The 27,672-nt window shown below is 40.5% G+C and overlaps 2 protein-coding genes across 5 annotated transcripts in view; both read right to left on the reverse strand.

The window, feature by feature from the left end:
* Positions 1–27,672, reverse strand: part of ADAM17 (ADAM metallopeptidase domain 17) — a 63,297-nt gene that overhangs the window by 32,447 nt on the left and 3,178 nt on the right. For 3 of the 4 annotated variants that reach the window (XR_011255514.1, XR_011255515.1, XM_069582565.1), the window contains exons 2-12: positions 18,243–18,375; positions 16,856–16,986; positions 15,604–15,692; positions 13,193–13,361; positions 11,921–12,054; positions 9,517–9,606; positions 7,526–7,639; positions 5,827–5,971; positions 5,625–5,713; positions 2,458–2,610; positions 497–696 (exon numbers count right to left, since the gene is read on the reverse strand). Coding sequence is in view for 2 of the 4 variants with exons in the window: in XM_069582565.1 (XP_069438666.1) it covers positions 497–696; positions 2,458–2,610; positions 5,625–5,713; positions 5,827–5,971; positions 7,526–7,639; positions 9,517–9,606; positions 11,921–12,054; positions 13,193–13,361; positions 15,604–15,692; positions 16,856–16,986; positions 18,243–18,375 (1,447 nt within the window). In the remaining 2 variants the exon portion in view is untranslated. Of the gene's footprint in view, positions 1–496; positions 697–2,457; positions 2,611–5,624; positions 5,714–5,826; positions 5,972–7,525; positions 7,640–9,516; positions 9,607–11,920; positions 12,075–13,192; positions 13,362–15,603; positions 15,693–16,855; positions 16,987–18,242; positions 18,376–27,672 lie in introns of all 4 variants that reach the window. The other variant, XM_069582566.1, reaches the window with a different exon arrangement.
* Positions 4,861–5,312, reverse strand: LOC138436659 (large ribosomal subunit protein eL42-like). The gene has a single exon (XM_069582589.1). The coding sequence runs from the start codon at positions 5,229–5,231 to the stop codon at positions 4,914–4,916; it is 318 nt and encodes a 105-aa protein (XP_069438690.1). The 5' UTR covers positions 5,232–5,312; the 3' UTR covers positions 4,861–4,913.

Genomic DNA, 27,672 nt, shown 5'->3' on the forward strand with positions numbered 1-27,672 from the left:
ATCTGCCATAAGGTTACCCCCTCTACTTCTAAGCCAGGCACGGGACATTAAAAATGGAAATATAAGACTTCTAACTTGTAACCTGTAACAAGTTAGAGGTTTGTAACTAAACTTTCCTCCACATTTGGTTTCTGTGATTCAACAGCATTCTTTAAGGCTATTCTACAGCACGGATACACAGTAATGAATTTATGTCCCAGGAATGCTGTTATGAAGAAATGTGGCCATAAACCTCCTTGCTAAGTCATCTTCATAATCTCTGCTTCCTTAGGATTCTCTGTACTACAGCATTGCTACAGCAGAGAGGATGCAAGACCGAGGATTTGTCATGGAATGTCAAACTGCTTTCCAAAAAACATTTTTTTTTTTTGCTGTACAGGAGTAGACACACACTTTCACAGGCCCTCTAATGATTCTAAAGGCCCTGCGTTTTCAGCCCACCATTTTGGAGATCCCTCATTAGGCACCAGAACACCTGCCATGCCGCACCCCTCACCTGCACTGCACACCCGGCCTCAGCGTGCAGTCGCTGTTGCAGCAAGTGTCGTTGTTGAGGTACATGATGCCGGGGTCGCACTCCTCGCCCTCGTCCACCCTGGAGTTCCCACATACTTTGTTGCTGCGTTCTTGGAAACACTCCTGGGACTTGCTTTCAATGGTCTTATAGATGGACTGTTTACTGCAGTTTGAAAACATCTTAAGAGAAAAAAGGCCACATAGGACCCAAGATTACATAAAAATTCAGGTAGTGTTTGTGCTTATTCTCCAGGGACAAACTTTAACACAAAAGCCACAACCAGGACCAGCTTGAAGGCTTTTTAGGTTCACTGTTGCCTTTAAATGCCATTTGCATGGCACCTTCCTCTGCAGGAGGCTAGAAACATCATGTGAATTTGGTGAAGAGCCTAAAATTCTTCACAGGAAAGTAAGCTACACAAATGCTGAGACCGAACACCTCCATCAGTCGGGCATGAGCAGAGAGTCACCAGTCTAAGCTCAGTGACTTAGTGGCCGAGAGTGGCCCCACTGCAGGGACACTGAGAACTGGGCAGACCCCTTTACTCTGTCTTCCTAGATACAGTGATCCAGGCCTGCAGAACACATCTGCTCTGATTCCCTGAATTTACAGCAGTCATCCATGTTTAAAGTGTTTTAACAGCTGAGTTTAGTAAGTATGATACTACATATATATGTGTGTGTGTATATATAGTCTATTAAAAGATTAAATTCCAAATTATTACCTAAACGTCTTCATGGGTTCCCAAGATCTTAAGTTTGAGTTGCTACAGCTGACCCCTGGCTTGTCCACTTGATATGCAAAACCATAGAAATGACCTACATTTGGGCATTTTTCCTGATGCTCTAAAACAGAGTCCAGCTCCCAAACAATTTGAAAATATCAAGAAAAGCAGAACAAGATTTGGGTAAAACTCAGCCCGAGTACTTTTAGAGGTAGAGCCTCCACAGTCTGCAAATGACCACAATGGCTGCATCTGCCACCCAGACAAGCGCCATAGACCCCTGAGGAGCAGAGCACGAGACCGTCATGAGACCGTATAGAACATACACTCGTCTCTGGCCACAGCTCCTGGCCCAGAACTCCTGAGACCTCCCCAATTTCCTAGATAATAGGAGTGTCTTTTGTTGTAATGCGCAGACTCTGAGTGGACTCCTGAGTGGGCACTGGTCATCAGAAAGACCAAGCCACAGTTAGAAGCTTGGAATTTTCAGCCCCACTTCCCATTCTCTTGCAAAAAGGAAAAAGGACCAGACAGACGTCTATGAAGACTTTCAGTTTAGACTCTCTCTACGAGTGAGTCACAGCCTCTCTCAGCAAGTCTCTGAAGCTGTTTCCCATGTCCCAAGTCAATGAGTGTCGAGTATTCCAGACACCTTCAACAGAATATGATCTCTCTACTCACTTGACAAAGTAAATATTATCTACTGCATAGCAGGTACCCTGAATGAGCACTAGAGACAGAGCTGTAAACCAGAAAGGCAAGCGCCTTACCCACAGGACACTTACATCTGGCAAATTACATATTTTGTTGCAAAAGTTTATTAAAACATGCAAATTATGAAGCAATGTAGAGCTACTATGAATGATACGCTTATAAATGAATATTTTAAGAGAAAGTCTAAGCCCACCAGACCCTGCAAACTAGGATTCCAGTGCAAGGCATTAAACAATTAACTTTCCATACAGCTCAAAGCAACACATGATTACCTTTGACAACACACAGTCCACATGAGCAGACTTAGACCATGTTTCGCGGCACTTGGTGATGTGCAATTCCATCCCTACCTGCTGCTGTCCAGTCACTCAGTCATGTCCGACTCTTTGTGACCCCATGGGTTGCAGCATGAGTGGGAAGCTTTTCTGGGCTCTCATTATCATCCAGCATCATCTCTTCCTCCCTGATCACATTTAAAACAAAAGCACCAGAAGGCACGTACCTTATTGTTCTCGTGGTCGCCACTCACAGCTATGGGGTACATGACGTACTTCCCTCCCTGGTCCTCATTTGGGGCACATTCTGCCAGACCATCTGGGTCGTGCTCTGCTCCAAAGTTGTGCCCCAATTCGTGAGTTGTAACGAGGTCAGCTTCCTGAAGGATCACGCAGCGAAAACATTACTTCCTAACACTTAACCATCACCTGCTGTGGCCAGCTGGGCTCCGCTCTCTTAAATGGGACCTGATCAGTCAGATTCAGATCAACAACAGGGCAACAGTTGGACTATGTCTTCTTCTATCAGTTACAGAAATTAAATGGAATATTTAAGATTGTATTGAATACTATTAAGTAGTATTACATGGATGAATTTAAATCAATGTGAGAAAACATAAATTAAAAGATAGACTGGAACACTCAATGAGGAACCAAACACTGGCCATTCCAAAACTGCCTGGCACTGATAAACCAAAGAGTTAATAACCAATCACTCAAGCCCCCCGCCCCCCCCACCCCTCATCTCAGTCACATTCCGGTTAGAGCTAAGTGTGGTGGGAAGGTTAAAACTTGACACTAAAGAATAGCAAAACAATGTTCCTTATCCCAGTGACTGAATGCCTGTCCAATGACAATCTTAATGACCTAGAGGATCTTGTTCAGAATCCAGCTGAAGGATTGTACTGAACCTATCAGATCACCAGAGGATTTCTATCTGAGTAGAATGGTAAATTTAGCCAGTAAAGCTAAAAATTTTCCCATATTTAACTGCATGAGATAACAATTTACTGATTTTTTTCCCCCCCGAGATGGGGGAGGGGGAAATCACTCCATGGACATGAAAAAAATCTATACATATTTTACAAGACACTGCATTTTTTTAAAAAAACAAAGAGTCCCAATTCTGAAACCAATGTGTTGAAGATTTCCAAGTGTTAATGGTAGTAAAGAAAACTTTGCATTTTTAACAAAAAAAGTATTCAAATCCCAAAGGTACAATATGGGCAAGTAATTCCATACTATGCTTTGGAAAAATTCATTAGTGGATTCTCTAATCCACTTCAAAAAAAAAACAGACTAACACTTTAAAAAACATGTAAATAATTAATTTTTTGGTTCCATGTGTCTTAAACAGAAAAACTCTGGAAGACATGTCCTGAAATCAAACCACTGATGACACTGTAATGCCAAAAAGGTAAAGGAGCACCATAAAAACAATTTCGGAAATTAAAGTTTCCAAAAACTGCTTATTGTATTTTCTTCTTTCATCCCATTTCACTTTTTTTTAAAAAATTCACCAAAGTCCGTAATTTATATTAGGTTTGCTCTTTGTGTTGTACTCTCTATGGGTTTTGGCAAACACATAACGTCTTTTCTTTTTTAAAACAATTATTTTTGATGTGGACTATTTTTAAAGTCTTTATCGAATTTTTTACAATATAACTTGTTTTATGTTTTGGTTTTTTGGCCACGGGGCATGTGGGATCTTAGCTTTCTGACAAGGGATCGAACGTGTACCCCCTGCATTGGAAGGCAGAATCTTAACCACTGGACTGTCAGAGAAGTCCCCACATGTTTTCAATCCATCATTAAAGTATACAGAATAGTTTCAACACCCGAAAGAAAATCCTCTGTACTCCACCTACTCATCCCTCCCTCCACTCTTGGCAACCACTCATCATTTTATTGCCCCCGTGGCTTTGCCTTTTACAGAATGTCATACAGATGGAATCAAACAGATTGGCGTCTTCTACTTAATATATTAACTCTTTGGGCCAATTATTTTGCATGCTTGTTGGGGGGTGGTGGTGCTGTCTTGTGTATTATAGGCGGTTTAGCAGCATCCCTGGCCTCTAAAAAATAATAATAATAAACATTTATGGTTCCTCCATGTGTTTATAACTTGATAGCTCTTTTTTAAAGTGCTTAATAGTATTCCATTATCCGGATGTACCCGTTTGTTTATCCATTCACCTACAGAAAGACATCTTGGTTGCTTCCAAGTCTTGGCAATCACTAATAAAGCTGTTATAAACATCCACGGGCAGGTTTCTGTGAGGACTCCTTTGACTAAACACTAAGGGTGCTGAGTCCAGTGTAACACCAGAGTATGTTTATTTTTCTGAGACACTGCCACACTGTCTTCCTAAGTGATTGTATTAATACCATTTTGCATTTCCACCAACAATGTATGAGAATTTATGTTGTTCCACATCCTCACTAGCGTTTGGTATTATCACTCCTTTGGATATTAGCAATACTATTAGTTTTATAAGGGGCTCTCTTTGTTTTGATTTGCAACTGCCTACTAACATACAGTGTTGAGCATCTTTTCATTATGTTTATTTGCCATCTGTATATCTTCTTCGCTGAGGTATTTATTTATTTATTTATTTTTAAAGCATAAATAAGAGGATTTTATTGATGGCATTTTTATTGTCTTCATAATAAAATACGAAGCTCAAAACTGGATCACTTGGCCCTTTCTCTTATCACCTCCCAGCTCAAAATGCTTGCATCTCTTAATAGCCAGCATTCTCTTTGATCTACCGTGGGGCTCAACACATTCAAGCCTCAGTACAATCTTCTTTGTGGTTTTAGCCTTTTTCTGGAAAATCGGCTTAGTCTGCCCACCACAGCCACTCTGTTTCCTGTCATAGCGCCGCTTTCCCTGGGCATACAGAGAACCCTTGCCCTTCTTGTACTGTGTCACTTTGTGGGGCTGATGCTTCCCACACTTCTTACAGAAAGTCCGGCGGGTTTTGGGAACATTCACCATGTTTGCCAAAGCGATACCAGCACAGAAAGCTGCTGAGGTATTTATTAAGATCTTTGGCCTATTTTAAAATTGGGCTGTTCATTTTTTTGAGTTTTCAGTATACTCCTTATATGTTCTGGATAGCAGTCCTTTATCAGGAGCTGCAGATGATGGGCTCCAGAAAGAATGTCTTTAGGAAAGACAGTGATACCAACTGGTCTCAAAAGAAGTTTGACAGCTGACAATATTTTCTTCTTTATACTTTTCATATTTGTCACTAAAAACATACATTTGTTTAGGCAGAGACAAAGAACAGTATGCATTACTTTTAAAAAAACATCTACATAAATATGTAACTGCTGAGGTCCCACTATAATAAACTCAAAATCTACTCTTAAAAATTGAAGAACATACCTTTGTAAGGATGGTTTTACCATAATTTTTTGTGCTGGTCAAACCACTATTCAAATAGATATTTTTCTTTCCAATTGGACTGTAATAAGCTACAGGAAAAAAGAAACAAATGGCTTGTTCAATAATTATAATGACACAATTATATTATAATCCAATCACCTTGCTATTCCCACATATTTCATACAACAAATGGAAAACTTACCCTTTGGACAAACACCTCCATGACTGTTCGCTCTGGGAGAACCAACATAAGCTAAGCCAAGGGTTCCCATATCAAAATCTTGGTACGTGAAAAGATGTGCTAGGCAGACTTTAGATGCTTCTTCAGCAATATCAAAACTAAATTGCTTTTAAAAAAACAAAGTTCTCTTAATTATCAGTTACATCAGACTAAGAGATGTTTCAACTAAATATTCCAGAATACTACCATACTGTACAACTGCATTTTTTTACATTTTTTAAAAAACTGACGTATAGTTGATAGACATAAATTACAGATGTACAAAATATAGTAATTTACATTTTAAAGGTTATACTCCATTTATAGTTGTTATAAAATACTGGCTATATTCCCGTGTTATATCCTTGTAGCTTATTTTATACGTAACAGTTTGCACCTCTTCATCCCCTCCCCCTATATTGCCCTTTCTCTCTCCCCACTGGTAACCACTGATTTGTTCTCTGTATCTGTATTTCTTTGTCGCCACATTCACTAGTTTGCTGTATTTATGGATTGCATATATAAATGCTATCACACAGTATCCTTCTCTAACTTATTTACTTATCGTAAGACCCTTTCTGTCCATCCCTGTTGTTGCAGATAGCAAAATTTCATTCTTTTTCATGGCTAAGTAGTATTACACAGATACAGCACTCTATGGCTCTCAAACTAATAATCGCCTTAATTCCCCTCAAGCTTTGAAAACCTGACTTCACTTCAGTCTTGCGATACTCTAACCAGAGAATCCAAATGAGCCACACTGTGGACTCAGCCTAGATACCATCAGATAAACAAAGTGCTGTTTTAAGCCGCTAAATTTGCGGTAATCTGTTAGAGCAGCCATGGGAAACTAACACATTAACCACACAGTAGAAAATAAATGCTCTCACTTCACAGAAGGCCATTTTACAACAAAGCAAAGGTATAGACAGTGTGTGTTAGTCGTTCAGTCGTGTCTGACTCTGCAACCCCAGGGACTGTAGCCCACCGGGCTCCTCAGTCCATGAAATTCTCCAGGCAAGAATACTGGAATGGGTTGCCATTTCCTTCTCCAGGGAAATCTTCCCAACCCAGGGATCGAACTTGTGTCTCCTGCATTGCAGGCAGATGCTTTACCATCTGAGCTACTAGGGAAGCCCATAGATAGAAACCCGGGAACAGAAATGATAAATCTTGTCAGGACAAGAATCCATATGGCATACAGTATTTACGTCATCCTTAGTTACCAGAATAAAAACACACGAATTTAACATTTCCTGGAGCACTTTCAGATCTCCACATTACACCTCTACCATCTAACACATTTTCATACCATTTGGTAATTACTGACCTCAGAGATCTACTAATAAGCTTCAAAGAGACCTGAACTAACAGAATCATGTCTAAGAAATTTATTCAGAGTAAGGAGGGTATCGTTTCCTAAAGCCCCATTACTTCACTAGATTTGCAGCGATTTTACCATTAAGAAGCATTGCTTTCTAGCAATTTTCACTTTCAGTTCTGTCCACCTTGCTGTCTGCCCAGTGACAGGGGAAGAGGTCACCGCTGGATCAGCTGGGGTGTGCTGACCCTGGTGCTCACCACCTCTAAGACATCCCCTCATTAACACAGACATGACCCATATTTTTAGAAACCACAGAATGGTGTTAAACAGTATCACACTTGGGGTTCCATGACCTACCTCTAGCAACATCTTCACATCCCAAGCATCTTTTTCTTCATTTGGGTAACTTTTTGCCATATTGAAGTGCCTTTCACCAGGTTTCACTGCTTGTGGAGACTTGAGAATGCGAATCTATACTTAAAGAGATAAAATACTTAGAACACTTCAGAAAAGTTCACAAGACTAAAATAATACTGCATTGTTTCAACTAAAAAAGACCACTGACCATTCTTAAAAAAGAAGTTTTAGGAGTCAAAACTCCATAAAATTCTTCAGTTCTAATGTCCAATGATTAAAAACAAACTGAGAAGCAAAATGGTATGAAAAATATGTCAAAGAATGATTTATAAATTTATAAGTGTACTCCTTTTTATTTCTTCTTTATTTAGTTGGAAAAAATAAAAACCTAGGCTCCGTGAGCCTAAAATCATTTATTCCAGTGATTCAGAGATGAGAATGAGATGTATAGCTCTGCACACCACAGACATAAGTTTTTTTTTTAAGGGAATTTTTCCTTATACATATAGCACAAATTCATATTAATCCTACTTAAAAAAAAAAAAAAAAGGAATGTTGGTTTCTCTCCAAAGGCTAATGCAGAAAGGAACAAAGTCATGCTCAGCTCACTGTTTCTGGCATCTCTTCCAGATCTGCCTGCCTACAGAGGGGATACTGCAGTCTGCTACCCCTCTGAGTGGTAAATTCACTGGGGTGGGCTCTGAAGCTCTGGTGCTGGGTGATCAAGGTCCATTCTGGGATGAACTAGGTGGGAGACCACTGTGACTGCACATCTAAACCACATTCTCCAACCCACCTATCATCATTAAAGAAGCTGGTATCTTAATCTCCTACCACATCAAGTTTTTTCCAAACAGGTTCCAAATTCCTAAAGCAAAAAGCAGCTTTATTTATTGGTCTGCTAAAATTCAAATATGCTGCAGCTACTTTAAACAAGTAAGACACCTTTATTGTATCATAATGGGGTAATCATCAACATATTCATGAAATGAAAAAGCAAGGTGCAAAAGAGTACAACGTACCACACATAGACAAACACATGCTATACATGCACAAAATATCTCTGGGGAGAGATATGGATGAAACTAGAGACATGGATGTCTCTGGGGAAAGGAACTGGTTTGACAACGGGTAGCTGAGGAGACTTACTTTTCACTGGCTTTTGTACCATGTGTATATATTACCTATTCAAATAAAAACTTTAAAAAGGAAATGCGAAAGAGTAAAAGAAAACGGAAAAGGGAAAAATAATTCTTAGTTTTATACAAGTACTATAAAAGTGTAACATTTATTAAAAGTATGATACATGATTTCAAAAGCTTTTTTCTTTTTATTCTCTATATTCTACACTACAGAACCTGTAATATGGCTACTTTAGTACACACAACCTGATAAAAAAGAGATAATTTTCTTAATTTACATGTCAAAATGTCTGTCCAAAGTAATAACCAATTTCAGAATACTTGCTAATAACAGGTCCTATCAATTTGGAACAGTTTTTACTATGTGATATAATTAGGATGACATTAATACATCAGTGATGGACACCATTAACAGATAGGAACTCAGAAGATTCTTAGGAAAAGAGATCTAATGGTTCTGTATGTATAAATGCCTTGAAAATGTACACACAGAATTTTTGAATGAATTTTCTAAGGCTTCAACAATGTGTTAGAATTCTAACTAAAGACATTAAGCATAATCAAAAGTAAAGCAACACAGAAGAAAAAAGGCCATGAATGCAGAAAAAAGGAAAGCTCTTAGTAGCATAAGAAGGTTTCCTGCCTAAAAGAAGCCTAAGAACAGAATATTTCATAATCTATAAATAGTATCAAAACACTTAAGTTTATCAGATAAAAATCACTGTCATATCAGAATATTAATTCATGATTAAAGTAGAAGATAAGTTTCTGGGCTGTTAACACAAGTGACAAATATTTATACCATGCAACTTACTTGAACATTATAACAAACATCCCTTGATAAAATACCTGTTCTATCTGAATTCCATAACCTTTAAAACCTGCATTGTCCCATGAAGTGTTTCGATAGATGTCATCAACTCTGTCAATCAACTCTATCTGTGTGTATAAAAAGAGAGAAAGACATGTATATTTTACCATTCTTTGCAGTCTAATATAAGTTCTTCAGGGATTAAAAAAAAATCAATTTAAATACCACTGTAGTAAGTTTCACCAAGTAAAAAAACTGACATTAGGATGTTACTCTTAATGTTGACTGTTCTATCAAAGAAAGTATTTCTAGCCTCAAACTTAAAATGTTACCAGAATAAAGCAGTTGCACAATTAACCCCCAATTTCAGGTAATCAACTGCATAAAGAATGGAAATATTAAGTAATGGGTTTTTTCAAAAACTGCCACTCAACTATGGAAATCAAAGTTAATAGTCAATTTACCTAAAATAGCCCAAAGAAGTATCTGTTCACTCTATCTCTTGCCACATACTTCAAAAAAAACAAAACCAAAAAAACCCTTCAGAAAGTAGTAAGGAGCAGTGGCACATACCACCAACACTATCCCAAACCCTCCCTGGGCAAAGTTCAGCACCCAAGCACGAGGCAGAAACAGGTATGAGGTCTCACCATGTCGCCTCGCTCCCGTCCTCTGATGGGGGCTGGGGGAGAGGTAGAGTACAGAGATTACTGAGGGAGGAGGGACAGTATAATAGCCAAGTATGATTCAAACTACAGTAGGGACAAGATACTCATTACCTATCTTTCCTTAAGAGAAGATTTTACTGTTCAAACTGGGTAAATGAGGTTTGTTCTGGCAACTGCGAAACGTTACAGGTCTAAGAAATTGTTCTTTGCTTACGGTAACTCTAAGACCAAGAAATGCAATTTCTGGGAATTCCATGTGGTCCAGTGGTTAGGACCCTGCCTGCCAATGCAAGGGACACGGGTTCAATCCCTGGTCTTGGAAGATCCCACATGCTGCACAGTAACTAAGCCTGTGTGCCACAATTATTGAAGCCCGCATGCTCTAGAGCCTGCAAGTCGCAACTAGAGAAAGTCCACACTCAGCAACAAAGACCTAGAGCAGCCAAAAGAAAAAAGAGAAATGCAATTTCTAAGACAAGACCTTCCATTATATTCATATCCCTGGTGTAATGAACAAAGAAGTAAACTAAGAGGCCCTAATACAAAACCCACACTAAGAAAAGAAGCCTCTCAAGAAAGAATACCTGGGCTTCCCTGGTAGCTTGGTGGAAAACAATCTGCCTGCCAATGCAGGAGACACAGGTTCAATCTGTGATCCAGGAAGATCCCACATGCTGTTGAGCAGCTGAGCCCTACACCTGAGCACCCAACTGTTGAATCTATGCTCCCTGACAAGAGAAGCCACAGCAATGAGAAGCCCAAGCATCCCAACAGGAGAGTAACTCGCTGTAACTAGAGAAAAGCCCGCACAGCAACCAAGACCAGCACAGCCAATAAACAAATTAATTTTAAAAAAGAAAGAGTTTCTCACTTAGGAACAAGACCTATAGTGACTTCACACACTACTCCCACTACCCTCATAATAAAATTACTTGACATGGAGGGCAAGGGAAAGAAGGGCACAAAAAACGCACAGTATGGGACCAGCAAGGCGTGGAGAAAGACGGCTTTGCTACACTGGGCTCTGCAGCACTGCAGAATGAATAGCCACATTCTCTTTAACTCCCTCAACGTCACTTCAGTCACTGCCAAGCGATCACGAGGAATGAGGTCAGACTGACAAAAAATGTCAATGAAATATGATTCCCTTGACTTTCAAAATGACAATAGTAAATGCTGAAAAATCCAGCACCACTGGTTCTGTAATCCTGCCTTCAAATCTCTGCCCTACAGTTCCATTTATTCCACCCGGTTATGGCCTAACGATTAGGTATTTTACATGATACAAACCAAGTGACCAGTCCCTCTGATAGACACATATAAGCAAAAACAATACACACAAGTTCATACAGATACTTGTTTCCCCCACTCTGGAGTATACATCTATATGTCCCAGCAACACGACCACTGTCATCTCAACAGTGACGTTTTCACAGAGTTCAGTTCTATAAAGACAGAAGGTCTACGTTATGAACTTTCCTTAAACATAATATGCATAAAAATTCTGATGTGCAGAAAAGCCTAGCTGAAAGGTAAAATGGTTTTCAAAAATTTGAAAATAGCATCTAACAACTAACAATAATCAAACCACATTATTGTTTAAATAATGTTAAGAACCTCAGTGGCAGACCTCAAATATTCTAGGAAATCACAAAGCATCTGAAACAGATCTCATTTCATGACATTTCAAATTACAGCAGTCTTCTCTTAAATGGCACTTGCCCACCTACAGGAATGTTTCTGCCCATTACATCCTCCAATGTCAAATACTCACCAAGTAGTTGGTAGTTGTACTCTCTTCCCCTCTGCCCATGTATTTGTAAAAGCGATGATCTGCTACCACCAATAATTTACACGTGTTCTTCAAGGGATTGGGGTCAGCTCGTCTCTTCACCCGATGAACAAGCTCTAATATGAATTTGGATGCACTATTAAATCAAAATTCACCAAAACAAGTTTTTTTATAGCAAATTTTTAAATCTAGCATATTTTTGAAACAAATACTATTTGAGCTCAGTATCCTTAACAATATCTTGAACAAGAAAACTTTGGAGACAGAAAAGTGAAAATTAAGAATGAGATTTTCAACCTGTAACATTCAAGGGACTTCCCTGGCATTCCAGTGGTTAAGACACTGCACTGCCACTGCAAGGGGCGCAGGATCAAACCCTGGCTGAGGAACTAAGATCCCCAATGCCTTGTGGCACCGCCAAAAAAATTGAATAATAAAGTAGTTAAAAAAAAAAATTGTAGAATCCAAAAACAAGGAAAAGTGTAAAAGTACTTCACAGAATAAAATAACCACCTATCTATTGCTCGACTATGGAGGTGTCATTTTCTTCTAGAAGACGTCTACAAATTAACTAACGTAACAGTAAAAATATCCAGATAATCCAACATTAAAAAATTAGTGAGGCTACCTCCCTGGCAGTGCAGCGGTTAAGACTCCACACTTCCAATGTAGGAGGTGCAGGTTTGATCCCCAGGCAGAGAATTAGGATCCCACATGCCACTTGGCATGGCCAGAAAAAATTTAAAAATAAAATAAAACTTGATCCTTAAATAAAACAGTAATAAATGGGCAGACGATCTTTAAAACATCTCTAAATTCATCTGTCCAAGGGCTGTTAATCTTCTTTTAAACAAAACATACCCTTCTTGCTACCAACTGATTTCTTATAAACGTATCTGAAGACTGCTTTTTCACCATACTATTCTGTCATTTCTAAATACCTGCTAATGAAAATGTTTTTCCTCAGATTATTCAATTTCCCCTTTCCCCAATCTTTTTTCTAGCGTTTTCAATTATTACAGGCAAAAAATATATATAACTTAAGAAATTTCTGAACAATATTGTTTCCTGTCTATAGCCATACCACCCTGAACATACCAGATCTCTCCTGAACAAAACTATTTTCAAGCCAAAATTAATACTGTAATTATTTGATAATCACGTTCTCTTTTTTAAAAATCAACTAACAACCACCCCTATTGAAGACAGCTGTTATGCTTGCTTTTTATTTGAAATGTATGTTTTTCGTCTTACCATCAGGCAGCTCGCTGTCTACCAGCCCTTTTGGAAGCAACTCTTCATTATCCGCCTTTATATAACCGCACACTTTTGGAGACTGTAAACGTGAAACATTCTTGATATCTTCAGATTTATAAACTAACATTCTTTTGTCTTTCGTATCATTAATTAGTCTCCAAAGCGGCTAAAATAGGAAACAAATATAACTGAGATGGAAAATATAAAACTGCCTATTAAATTCTTATAACACCCTTTGCCTATTTTTAGATATCAGTAACATTCATTTCCAGGTTAAGTAAACTGCCTAGTCAAGACCAAGTTCTTCTCTGTAAGGACACTGGTCTCATCAGAATTAGATAGCTCATACAAAAAAAGATGCTGTGTCTGTGTATGTGTGCATCTAGGTATCTCCATATCCATCATGGAAATGAAAATCAAAACCCGAAGGACACCATATCCACTAGGATAGCTGTAATCAAAAAGACATATAACAAGTATTGGCAAGGAGGTTGAGAAACTCTTGGAGAAACCCTCATCTACTGCTCGTGAGAATGGAATATGAAATACAGAACGCAGTAGACCTAAAATGCTGAGGATGTAAACTGCGGTCACTATGAAAAACCGTGCAGAAGTTTCACAAAAAGTTAAAAAAGGAGTTATCATATGACCCAACAATTCCATTCCTAGTATATTACATACCCAAGAGCAATGAAAATATACGCTCACATAAAAACCTGTTCAAAAATGTTCACAGCAGGATTAGTCATAACAGCCGAACAGCAGACACAATGCAAATGCCCAACTGATGCATCAATAAACAAAATGTGGTCTATCCAAACAATGGAATATTATTTGGCAATAAAAAGAAATGGTGTACTTGACACATGCTATAACATGAAGGAATGTCAAAAACATTCTACATGAAAATAGCCAGACACCAAAAGATCACATGTTGTGTGATTCCATTTATATAAGTTGACCAAGCAAATCTGAAGAAACAAAAAGACAAATATAAACAGAGAATAGATTAGTGATTTCCTAGAGCTGGCAGAGTTGGGGGTGGGAAGCAGATAGTGGACTTCTAATTAATAAACCACTTGATCAATTTAAAAAGTACTAATCTTATGCTAAAGTCCTTCAGCAAACCTGATGAGTTTACTTTTAAGTGACCATTTCACAGGAAAATGTTAATTATGATCATTTTTGTACTTGGTGAAACAGAGAGGAATGAATGAAAACAGAATTCCTAACTGTCCCAAGGGAATTATTTGGAAAAGTGAGGAATCTGAGAAAATTTAACTTGGATCTTAGGGCTTCCCTGGTGGCTCAGTGGTAAAGAATCCTCCTGCAATTCAGGAGACCACCTGTGATGCAGGAGACATGGGTTCAAGCCCTGGGTCAGAAGATCCCCTGGAGAAGGAAATGGCAACCCACTCCAGTATTCCTGCCTGAGAAATCTCATGGACAGAGAACCCTGGCAGGCTACAGTCCAAGGGGTCAAAAGAGTCAGACACAACTAAGTGACTAACCACCATCACCAACTTGGGTCCTAAATGCACACATTTTTGGACTAAGAAAAGATGATCTTAAGGAAATAAGCAAACATGTGCATTCTGGCAGAAACAATGCTGCACACTCCCCCTACTGTTTATCTTTCTGAGCACAGGAGGTTAGCTTTTCCAGCCTCTTCTGTAGGCAGATCAGAGACAAGAGTTCTGGAACGTGGGCAGAAGTGACGCAGGCCACTTCTAAGCCTGGCCCATAAAATTCCCCTGTGGGATTCTCCAGCTGTTTCCCTTCTGTGGCAACCTCAGAGATGTGTTCATGTTCCAGAGTATTCTCTAGAGACGCAGAAAACACTTCAACCCACAAATCAGGAGCAAACAGTTTGTTTTCTGGACCGGTATCTGACATGCAGTGATGTGTCTCACACAAACGTGGCTCCTCTGGGCTTGTTTCGACTGCTACGGTTTCAATGAAAGCGTGGTCAGAGCCTGAGTGTCCTATAGCTTCGTCTTTTAACTTCTCAGACTATGAACTGTCACCTTTTATTGACCATGTACTTCTAGAGCATCTATGAAAGAGATTTCCCTTTCATCTTTGAAAAGCTTTACCTTTTGGAGATTATTAAGAGAAAGAATAAAGAAAAGAGGAGGGAAAGAAAGTTTCCTCTTCTATTATCCATCCCACATATGACTTTCTCTCAATTGTTGTACTCAAAAATACAGAGTGTGTCCTATGACAGTATCTTAGGTATGCTTTTTAAAAGTCTTTCATCTATTTTTCTGGTCTTAAAAAATAAAACTTAAATACAAGGAGAAAAGAAGTATAATTAAAGACCTTTTTCTCCCTAAAACAACTGTGAAATGGCTTTCTAAAAATAAGAGACATACGCTCCTTGAAAAAAAATTGACATGCAGACTTACCTCTACATTATATTCTGCCCCATCTGTGTTGATTCTTATTGTAATATCATCATCTCCTATGTGTGCTAGAACCCTAGAGTCAGGCTCACCTTAAAAAAAAATAGCCATTATTAAAAAAATTTAAGTCCAAAAATCTATGCACTACTGTTGATAAAAGTCTACCACACCCTACTACAGCGTGGAATGCGCCCAGGCACCATAGAGATCTAAGGAACATAGGCCCAGAAAGTGGGTGGGTATTCTCACTCCCGAGGAGGAATCTCAACTCTAGTCATCTAAAACCGGCCTCTTTCCCTCAGGTCTCTGATGAGAATTATCTAGAGTATGTTACAGAACAAAAGAGAAAGTACAAATTTTCTTCTGGAATAACTTTACCTACTCTGGGGTAAGAAAGAGGCAGGAAGCATGATCTAGAATATACAGGTCTGGAACTATAATTTTTGAGTATTTTAGGGCCATTTTTTTCTTATTGCAGAAAAATTTCCAGAAGTAAACTGCAATTGCTTATTTAATATATTAAATAAATACATGATAGAAGTAAAATAATTGATCTATGATCCCATCTTCCTTGCTTACAATCTCATAAGGGAAGTCTACAGTCCTTCCCTGGAGACAAAAGGAGGTTAAATTCATATGACTTAAGAGCAACTCTCGGAGAAGGCAACAGCAACCCAGTCCAGTACTCTTGCCTGGAAAATCCCATGGATGGAGGAGCCTGGTAGGCTGCAGTCCGTGGGGTCGCAAAGTCGGACACGACTGAGCAACTTCACTTTCACTTTTCACTTTCATGCACTGGAGAAGGAAATGGCAACCCACTCCAGTACTCTTGCCTGGAGAATCCCACGGACGGGGGAGCCTGGTGGGCTGCCATCTATGGGGTCGCACAGAGTCGGACATGACTAAAGCAACTTAGCAGCAGCAGCAGTAGCAGTAAGAGCCAACTCTACTGTACAATCAACATACCCAATCAGTAATAACATGCTGGATAATACCCATTTCCTCCTGTTTGCATGCTTCTGCTTTCAGACTTACAAAGCTCAAATAAAAGAGACAAACAATAGAACTTTGCCACCCCATTCTCCTCCCCTCAAAAAAGAAAATACAACTCTGGTTTAATCTGGATACCCAACCTCCCAGTAGTGGTAGCAGTGTTAGTCACTCAGTCATGTCCAACTCCTTGTGACCCCACAGACTGTAGCCCGCCAGGATCCTCTGTCCATACACGAGGGCAAACAAATGAGCACCTACTCACCAACCACATGTCCGCTAAAGAAGTCCTGCCATTTGACGGGATACTCCCTTTCATCTTTCCCATCTACCACCACGACTTTGAAATTTTTGGAAAAGCGTTCAGTACTTGATGTCAGGTATAATTTAAAATGCCTAAAGAAAGAATGCATCTCAACTTGAAGCACATAAACCTTTAGGAGGAGAAGCTTCAATTGCTTATTGAACATTCAACATCAATAAGCATTTATAACATGTATACCCCTGACCCAATACAGTAATTCACCTTTCAGGAATGTATCCTAAACAGACACCTAGACCAAGTATATTTATAAAAGATATTCCCTGGAGCACTGTTTGTTACATCCATCTGCAGGGTACTAAAAACAGGAATATTTCTGCAGCTGTTACAAATGAGGTAAATCTACGCTATCTATATCACCCACACGTATATAGGTCTACATGCAAAAAATACTCATTAAATCTTGTGGAAGTTTATACGGAAACTCGCTGGGTCTGGGAAACTTCTTCTAATTCTAACAGAATTAGAAGTAAAAACCTCTTACACTTGCTGTCTGCTTTTTTAGGAAGGGGGCCCCAAGCCGTAAGAGATCTTAGTTCCCCTACCAGGGATTGAACCCTCACCTGCTGCAGTGGAGGCCTGGAGTCTTAACCACTGGACTATCAGGGACATCCCTCTGCAGTATTTTTTTAAAGCTAGGTACATATATTATTTTAAAATACTTGTTGGAGAAGGCCTATCCCATATATAAAGAAGAAGTCAGCCCATTTATATTCCCCTAATGTTTTTGATATGAATAAAACTCTCTAAAAAGACTTTGGAAAGAAGCCTGTAATTATCTAACAAATCTACATCTGCAAAACATGAGATATTAAAATTAATGACCAAATAGACCACACATCTATCCATGTATGCTATGACACAAGAGCAATTCAATGAGGAAAGAGCACTGAATTGTAGACCCAGCTCACCACTAGGCTGTGAGCTAAATAAATCCTTTATCTCTAAAGCTCAGTGTCTTCATGTATAAAATGAAGACAGTACTCAGTATAAGGCTGACAATTCTAAAGCAGCACAAAAGTATTACAACCACTGAATTAATTAAAATTCTTTGTCAGAATTCCAAAAAATAAATTATACCATCATTAAACAACAATAAACAACCATCATTAACACTTTTGGAACACACATTTAATTTTTAAAAAATAGTCATCAGTATGAATTTTAGAATAAGCAATACATTATTACAAGAAGCCTGACAGACTATAATTATACTAATCACAAATCTTTACAATGTAACTAAGATTTAATTAGACACTCCAATTTTTCTGCTTTTACCAAACCAAGTACCCCACTGCCCCAACATTATTTTATGAATACTTCAAATTACCTTTTCAAGGCTGAAAAAGTCAGTAGTGTTTCTAAGTGTGTCGAGGCCTGCAGCTCCCTCTTTCTCACAGAATGCTGCTGGATATTGGATAAGGAGAGGATATCGTAGTCCGAGAGCAAAGAATCAAGCTTTTCTGAAATAAAGGTAAAAAGATTATTAACACTGAAACCTAAGAATCAATTGTAATACCATTAAAACAACAAACTCTTCCTGATGTAATGTCCCAGCAGTATCAAAGTATTCTCTTCAAACACACACACACACTCACACACCCCTGAATCTAATTAAGATAGAACTTACAGTTTTTAAGACAAAAAGGGATTAGAGGTTGCCAAATTAAATAACCACCTTAGGAAGTAACCAGCCACACCCAGAATGTTCCATTCCTGCAAAACAAATGACCCAATTTTTCCAGGAAACAAATGGCACGAGAAAGAAGGGAGGGGTGCAGACAGAAGAGACTTAAGAATACAGGAAGCAAGTCGAGGTGTGAGCCTTCAGGGCTCCAAGGTCTAGCGAATGGGTTCTGGAAAGAGACCTGGAACATGAGAACCTAAGTCCATGTCCATGTCCTAATCATTTTAATACCTCAGAGAATACTATAGTATGCAATGAACTAACTTCTAAATTCAAGGCATTTATGGCTATATGTTCAGAATTTCTAAGAACAAGGCTGCCTACATGACCTGCCCACTGCCCACCTGGGCAACATCAATTCCTTACCACTTGATGTAAAGTAACATGAGCAACAAATGTACCAATGGTCTGGGCAAACCAAACTGGAAAAGCAAATCTTTTATAGGAAAAAAAAAAACCATATTCCAAATTAGAGAGCAAAATAGTGGCGATTTCCCTATCACCGTGCCCTCAACAGACGCAGCAGAACAGCATCCCATGGGACACCAAGAAGTGCAGTGCTACGACCAAATGAATCCCTAAGAAGAAAAATCTTAACACTTTTACCAGACTGACTTGGAACCCAAGAAAAGCAAAGCTGCACTGCCACAAAGGCAGAACAAGCACTTGTAAGTTCCTGTTTGGCAAACAGCAAGAACACTGTAGGTAGAAGTCACTTTTTATCAACAGCAACTCTGCTGTCTCTCCCACAGTCAGGAAGACTTCTGGAAGACACTTTTGGTGACTTAAGTCTCTGTAAAAACTGTCTAAAAATATTTGAACCGATGTTTCCTTTCCTCTCAACAACTATCACTGCAGAAGCAACGGTATTCAAAATCATTCCAGTGGACTTAGAATGTCCTCAAAATAGAGCAGCAGGAGCTTAAAATACAAGTCTGTTGCTGGTACAGTTAAAAATGCCTACAAAACCATTTTTAAAAGAATCTACCCTATACTTTTCTCCATCCTTTTCTCCTAAATACCCTCAACTGGTTCTTTCATCCATTTATTCACTATGTGCCAACCACTGGTCTAGGGGCTAGGAGACAGCATTCAACGAGCAAAGTCCTTGCCTACAGCAGTGGGAGAGACAGCCAACACCCAAAAGCACCCATGCCAGTGCTGCGGCATGAGAGTAGGGGAGCAGAGGCAGACAGCAGGGAGGGCCAGTGTCCAGAGTGGCCGAAGAAGGGAAAACGCCTCACTCTCACACGGTATTCAAGCAAACCTGCAGAGGCAACTACTATGTAGGCAAAGGAGGCTTAGTCAAAGTCCATTCAAGGCTCTGAGTCAAGACTAAAGGGGTAGCAAACTTCACACTCATTGGGTACCAACCATTTTCTGTTAACAAAAATTTGCCTTTTATTTTTATTCCAGAGGAAAGCTGTTTTGGAAGGCGTAAATCTCCTTTATGCCAATGGATGGTTACTGGTGACTTGACCTTGCTAATTATAATGCTTAGAGGCACCAATGAAAAACCTTCAAGAAGCTTGTCATTTATCCAACAATTTGAGTGTTTTGTTTCCTATAAGACTCCATACTAGGCATTTTACGTTATCTTCACAAACATCCTTGGGATATTTTCCCTACCTTCCACAGACTCAGAGAGAAGAGTATCACAAAGCTAACACAGCACAGCACAAGGATTTTAATTGGGGCCTGTCTGGCTGAAAACCTCAAGCTTTATTGATTTCAACTTTGAAACTGCTTAAAAATAGCCTAGCTCTTCCTGGACCCTCCACTTCTTGGCCTCCTCCTTTTTGATGTGTCAATCAAACATGATTCTGCCTCCCTCTGAATTCTGCAGCCTTTTGTTTACACCTCTCTCCTGGCATTTTTGAGTTATATTTGTCTTATCTCACAAACAGACTGTAAGACAGCCAAAAGTGAGCTCCGTTTTAAAATCACAGTGTCCTTACCTCACGACACCTGGCACAGAACCCTGCACAAAACGGCACTCCCACGTTCACAAATAGCACAGATTCTCAACGCTGAGGTGCTGACACAATCCTTTAGCCCTTCAGCTTCCTTGATACAGGCTGGTACATGGACTGAGTTTCACTCAAGATCATAATCACTCCTACTGACTGGAATACTATAGTTTTATTGTCAACGATACAGGCTAGTTGTTCTCAGAGTGTGCTCCCCACAACCAGCATCACCTGGGAATCTGCTTTCTCCTCAGTTCTCCACAATCGGAAATTCTAGGCAAAGGGCCATCATTTGTGTCTAAGGTGCCTTCCAGGTGATGCTGACGTTCATTCCAGTCTGAGAACCACTGAACTAGGCAACTAAGGAAACAGCTCAAAGTGAAGGGAAAAATCTTCAAGGATAAAGATGTTCACTGTTCAGTCTTGCATTAGTTTTAAGAACAAAAAGCTGGAAACAAACTAAGTACCTGGCAAACAGAGAAGGGACAGCACTTCCTAATGACAAAGAAAAGAAATCTGCAACCATTTAAAAGCTGCCAACAGACTGTAAGAACATGGGAAAATATTTACACTATAATATTAAACAAAGGTAGATTTTTAAATCTATTCCTATTGCATGACCTTAACTATGTACAAAAATAGGGCTAGGAAAAAAATAAGAGCAAGATAGTAACATCACTGGTTATCTTTGGGTATTTTTCTATAATAAGCACTTTTAAAAGGGAATTAGCTAAAGCATGTTAAAGTACTTAACTAATATGTTTCCACTGTAATTTACCCTCTTTAGTTTTTAACTAGAGATCTCAAACCGGACAGCCTGCAGCCATTACAGACAGACAGCAGATGCCTCTTGTCCTACACTCTTGAGCTCCTGCTCTTATGCAAGCAGTAACCTCTCAGATGCTCAATATTTCACTGCACTTCACCAACTATTGGTGATCCAATTTTCCATAGCTTTTTCAAAAGCATTTCTATTTCCCCCATCCAAATCCAAAAATCTCCAAAAACTTAAATATAAAACACGTAACTTCGTGCGGTAGAGTTTACAACAGTCAATACCAGACAATGCTAAGAGAACTATCTTATCAGCTCAGGGTGCCTTCATGTTCTCTCTTTCAGAAACTCCACAACGGCTGCCCAGCACCCGCCACATGAGAACACTTCCCTCACTTCCTACAAGTTGCTCCAGCAATCACCCTGAACAACCAAGCTTTTCTCATTTCAGCTGCTACAAATACAAATTAGAAAAAGACACTATTTAAAAGAGTACAGCATACAATTTATAGTTTACTGGGCTTCCCTGATGGCTCAGTGGTAAAGAATCTGTGTGCCAATGCGGGAGACTTCGATTTGATCGGGAGGATCCAATCCCCTGGAGAAGGAAATGACAACCCACTCCAGTATTCTTGCCTGGAAAATTCCAAGGACAGAGGAGCCTGGCGGGCTACAGTCCATGGAGTCGCAGAGAGTCGGACACGACTTAGGGACTCAACAACAACAATACAGTGCACTGTTCAAGAGTACCGTATCATTTAGGATCTCCTCCCAAACCTCTCAGCTCTCCACCGCCACGTGTTAGTTTCCCTCACTTGGCCTCTTCTGCCTAGCCCTCCTTAGGGACCCGACTCTTACTCACTGCTATTTAAGGCCTTCCACCCCCACCCCTTTCTTACAAACACATCCTGCACATATTCTTCCCCTTTCCACCAGACCCCACCTACTCATTTACTCAACAAATATTTGCTGAAAACCAACCATCTTCCAAGCACTAGGGTATTAATGGAGAGAAAGAAGATATATTTCCAATATTGTGACTTTGGGAGAAAGAGCATGATACTCCCCCACCCCCCCCCAAAAAATAAAATCCCGATACAGTACTTCACAAGTCTAGGGAGAGGAAACTGCAAGAAGCTATAGAAGGACACAGAGGGAGCATGACCAGTGTGGCAAGCCATGGATACTTCCCCAGAGAACAGCAGTGAAGTTAAAACCAAAAGGATGAGGACGCGGCCAAGAGAAGAAAAGGACAGGGTTTTCAGTGAGGGCGTATCTACGCTGAGGTCCACAAGAAATACACTCAGAGAACTGAAAGCAAGCCAGGGAGGCTGCAGGGCAGGATGGCAGGGAGAATATGAACAGGTGGGAGGCTGGAGAGGCAGGCAGAGGTCTGGTCAGGGAACTGAATTAAGGATGCAGGACTTCGGACAAGGGCAACAGGTATCAACTGGAAATTTCACCCTGATTGTGAAACCAAATCCCCTAAAACAAAGTTCTCCTGCTGAGCTTATGATCAACCTCTCTGTCCAAAACTTGGGACTGAAACCAAGCAGGACCCTCCCAGGTACAAAAGCCTTTCTGTCTCCTGTTGCTTGTTTGTAGAAAAGGCTTTAGCCTCCCAAGCATTCCCTGAGTTCCAAACGGCAGATTCAGGCAATTGCTAATTAGAGAAGTGAGGGACTACAGAAACAAAGAAAAAGCAGTCAAGAAACAATCGAGTCCAAGTTCCTCCTCCAGGGATATACAGAACCTAATGACACAAACCTCTGAGTAGTTCTGCAGGAACTAGGACCCCTCCCCGCCCACCCCCCACCCCCACCGCCCCCAGGTGGAGGATGGTGACGACAAGCTGACCACCAGAACGCAGACCCAACTGGTTGGAACCAGAAGGTTGAAGATCAAGACTCATGAAACACCACCCTGTTGCCTCACCACCAACCAACTGGAAGGTCATGCTCCCTGCAACACTCACCCCAAATGTTACCTTTAAAAACCACAGGCAGCCAGGAAGATGGATCTGAGACAAGTCTACATCTCCCACCTTCTCCACTGGCGCCCTCCCAATCAATAAACCTTTTTCAGCTTCAAACTCAGACATTTCCATTTGTTGGGCCTCACTGTGCGTCAGGCACATGAACCTGGGTTCAACAACTGCAGTGACTCTCTGCGAACCCACAGACTGTACAGTTCATGGACTTCTCCGGGCCAGAACACCGGAGTGGGTAGCCTTTCCCTTCTCCAGGGGATCTTCCCAACCCAGGGATCGAACCCAGGTCTCCCACATTGCAGGCAGATTCTTTAATTCCCTGAGACTCAGATTCCCTGAGCCACCAGGGAAACCCTGAAGGGGCTAGAGGACGACAAACCTGCAGTCTGGGAAATCAGCTAGTAAGCTGTTGAGCAATCCGGGCAGAGATCACTTGCTGACCCTCAAGCTTCTCACTTGGATATCTGGGTAGACAGTGGCACCATATTCACTGAGATTACAAAAAAGAAAACACAACTGGGAGCAGGTTTGGGGAAGGGATTTGTTAAAAAGAAAACACAAGTCTATGATACCAAATCAGGCTTAATACCTAACTTAACCGTAGTATCAATCTTCACCAGCAAAGTAATCTTAAGCAACAAGTTTGAAATTGCCTGGTCACCACCAAGGAGGTAATCCATCACAAGGGCCCCTTCATCCCACAGAGGAAGAAGAGATATTCCATATGATAAAATCCTTGCCAGTTCCCTTTCCCCCTAAAAAGATGATGTCTTGGCCTTAAAAACTACCCTTTTCTTTCACTCACAGCGCCCGTGTCCCACCCTTCTTCCTATCCAAAGCTTCCAATTGGTCCAAACCCTCAGAGAACCCTTCCAGCTGCTGGCAGGCATGCTGCCCAATGCATAAAGTGCCTCGTCAAGCCAATTAGATCTTCATGTTTACTTGGCTGAGTTTTGTTTTTAACAGGTTGACATACGGGGACAAGTGGATACTGAAAGATTCTGAAGTTCTACACCTTGTTCCTTTACATACAGTCTGCCATTATTCATTTACACAGAACTTTTTTGCATTAAGTCATCATATGTTTGCAGTTGCATCACTGAAAATTCAGTGATTTTAGGCAGAGAAAGAGTAAATCTGTTAGTCTGTGATGTTCAAAATCAATTATCAGTGATAAAAAACAGCTGATACTTCCTTCTTTACGTTCTCAAAGAATACAGAGAAATCTGCACCTTCAGGTCTGCAACAAACCAGCTTTCTGGATCCAGAAATGGAGTGGCCCACAGGTTTGATAAACCTTCCACTCCACCTTTCCCTCAAACCTGAATTGTTGTATCTTCAGGATATGCTTTTATGGCCACTGACTTTGGTACAATGACATAAAATATACCCTTACTTCATTCATCATGTCCAGGGTCAAGTTTTTAAAGTAAAACTGATTTTTGGAAAAAAAATTTTTTTTAACATCAGAGACATTTTGTTTGGGGTATAGCTGATTAACAATGTTGTGGTAGTCAGGCGAACAGCAAAGGGACTCAGCCATACATATATACATGTATCCGTTCTCCCCCAAACCCCACTCCCATCCAGGCTGGCATATAACAATGAACAGAGTTCCATGTGCAACACAATAGGTCTTTGTTGGTTATCCATTTTAAGTACAGCAGTGTATAGAAAACCTTCCCAAAGTCCCTGACTATCCCTTCCCCCTGGCAACTGTGAAGTTCATTTGCTAAGTCTGTGAGTCTCTTATTAAAACTGATTTTTAAATAATGAAGTGTTGGAAGAATCTGGAAACATTTGTGAACTTTTTACTTGATTTCTCTTTTCTTTTTGCAATCAACTGCCTCTTCCTGGAATTCAGCTTACGGTTGTCATGCAGCGCTGCTGGAGCACTCTGCTCACTCTCCATGACTCTGCTGCACAGAGTATGAAGAGTTCCTCCAAAAGACACAACCAGAGTCACGTCCCCACTTCTCGCACAAGTGGGAAAGGTAAAGTTAGGGCTGTAATCAAGTGTGTATTTCGCTTGTGCAGAAGACACAGGAGACGTGACTGCTCTTTAGTACTCCTCCAAATATGCAGGACAAGGGAAAGGCCTGGTCACGCTGCAACGAGCCCTAGGCATGGGAGAATCCCTCCCTGGGACTAAGGGATAAGAAAAGAAGAAATGGGCTGTCTGTGAGGTGGTGGGCCCCAAAGACTGGGAACTAAAAACTTCATTTTACGGGTTTATACCAGTTAGGCAGGATGAAGGGTGAGCTGCCTCAAATAACTCCTTATCAAGAGCCCTTCAACTTGGCTGGGACTAAACCTGGGCCAAAACTCTCCAGCAAGACCAGTCAAAGGGAAACTGAGCCAAAGGGAAAGTAAGCCTAGCTCAATGTGTGCTTAGTCGCTCAGTCCTATTCGACTCTTTGTGACCCCACAGGCTCCAGGTCCATGGGATTCTCCAGGCAAGAATACTGGAGTGTGCAGCCATTCCCTTCCCCAGGGGATCTTCCCGATCCAGGGTATTCCCAAACCCAGGTCTCCCACATCGTACTTGGATTCTTTACTGTCTGAGCCACCAGAAAAGCCCCAGCCTAAGGGAACCTTGAAAAAACCCTGGATTGATCCATAAGGCTCTCTGCAGCTGAAATGGATGCAAATCCAGGTTAAGAAATGAGATTACTTCCACAGTTTGCAACATTGCTGCCTATTCCTGGATTAAATCTTGTCTCCTATTTACATTCTTCTAATCAAATAGATAAGAAATTTTGGGCATGTGAAGTAAGTGGACATTTGAAGTATCTGTGAATACTGAGATGGATACACGAGAGTGGAGCTTCAGAGAACAAGCCTAGGTCAGAGATCTATATTTGGTAGTTATCAGAACAGTCAAATGGTAAGTGAAACCAGAGTAGCAGAAGAGACGGTCAAAGCTTACAACTCTTATTCTAAAATCATGGCATCTGGTCCCATCACTTCATGGCAAACAGATGGGGAAAAAGTGAGAAACAGTGGCAGATTTTATTTTCTTGGGTTCCAAAATCACTGCGGATGATGACTGCAGCCATGAAATTAAAAGACGCTTGCTTCTTGGAAGAAAAGCTATGACAAACCTAGACAGTGTATTAAAAAGCAGAGATATCATTTTGCCAACAAAGGTCCGGCTAGTCAAAGCTATGATTTCTCCAGTAGTCAGGTATGGATGTAAGAATTGGACCAAAAGGAGGCTGAGCACTGAAGAATTGATACTTTTGAAGTGTGGTGGTGGAGAAGAGTCCCATGGACTGCAAGGAGATCAAACCAGTCAATTCTCAAGGAGATCTACCCTGAATATTCACTGGAAGGACTGATTCTGAAGCTCCAATGCTCTGGCCCCCTGATGTGAAGAGCCAACTCACAGGAAAAGATCCTGATGCTAGAAACGAGGGCAAGAAGAGAAGGGGGCAACAGAGGATGAGATGGTTGGATGGCATCATCAACTCAATGGATACTGAGCTTGAGCAAACTCTGGGAGAGAGTGAAGGACAGGGAAAACCTAGTGTACTGCATGCAGTTCATGGGGTTACAAACAGTCAGACACAACTTTGCAACTGAACAACAACAACAACAACTCTTATTAAAAGGCAGGAAAATAAAAAACAACAACACAAGAGGGACGTAGGGGAGGAGATACCCAGCTCCTTGGCTCACTTTAGGACTAAGGGACATATGAGAATGCACTGCATTTCACCTCGCTACCTCTATGAAAGTGAAGTCATCTCCGACTCTTTGCGGCCCCATGGAGAGTGTAGCCTACCAGGCTCCTCCATCCATGGGATTTTCCAGGCAAGAATACTGGAGTGGGTTGCCATTTCCTTCTCCAACCTCTATGAAGGTTTCCCTGTGAAGACTTTTCCTGTCCTTTCCTCCCTCCCTCCCAATCTTCTGACTCTTCAAATTATACTTCCAACAGAAAACACTCACCACATCTCACAAATACAAAACGGTGAAGTAACCGACATTCAGCCAACTGGGCCTTGAAAGACACCTACACTTAATGTTCTGGAAAACCCCATGAAGGCCAAAAGGAATTCTCCAGTTTCCCTACCCTGACTCTCTGCTTAACTCTTCATTCTATTTTAGAAATAGTTTATCTCTTTCACTAGTACACAGCAGAGCTGCATTAAATTTCTCTTGAAGTAAAATGGGGTGGGCAAGTTGTTTCAGTTTCAATAGAATCCATCCTGTAAGCAAAATTTACATCAAAAGAGGAAGTCAGATGTCAAAATACTGAGCAGAATGATACCATCAATAATGAGAAATGAGCACTGCAAAGTGGAGAATCCCCACACTAATTACCTCAGGGTAC

The sequence above is a fragment of the Ovis canadensis genome, chromosome 3 (genome assembly GCF_042477335.2).
Source record: "Ovis canadensis isolate MfBH-ARS-UI-01 breed Bighorn chromosome 3, ARS-UI_OviCan_v2, whole genome shotgun sequence".
In the NCBI taxonomy this organism is placed as follows: domain Eukaryota; kingdom Metazoa; phylum Chordata; class Mammalia; order Artiodactyla; family Bovidae; genus Ovis; species Ovis canadensis.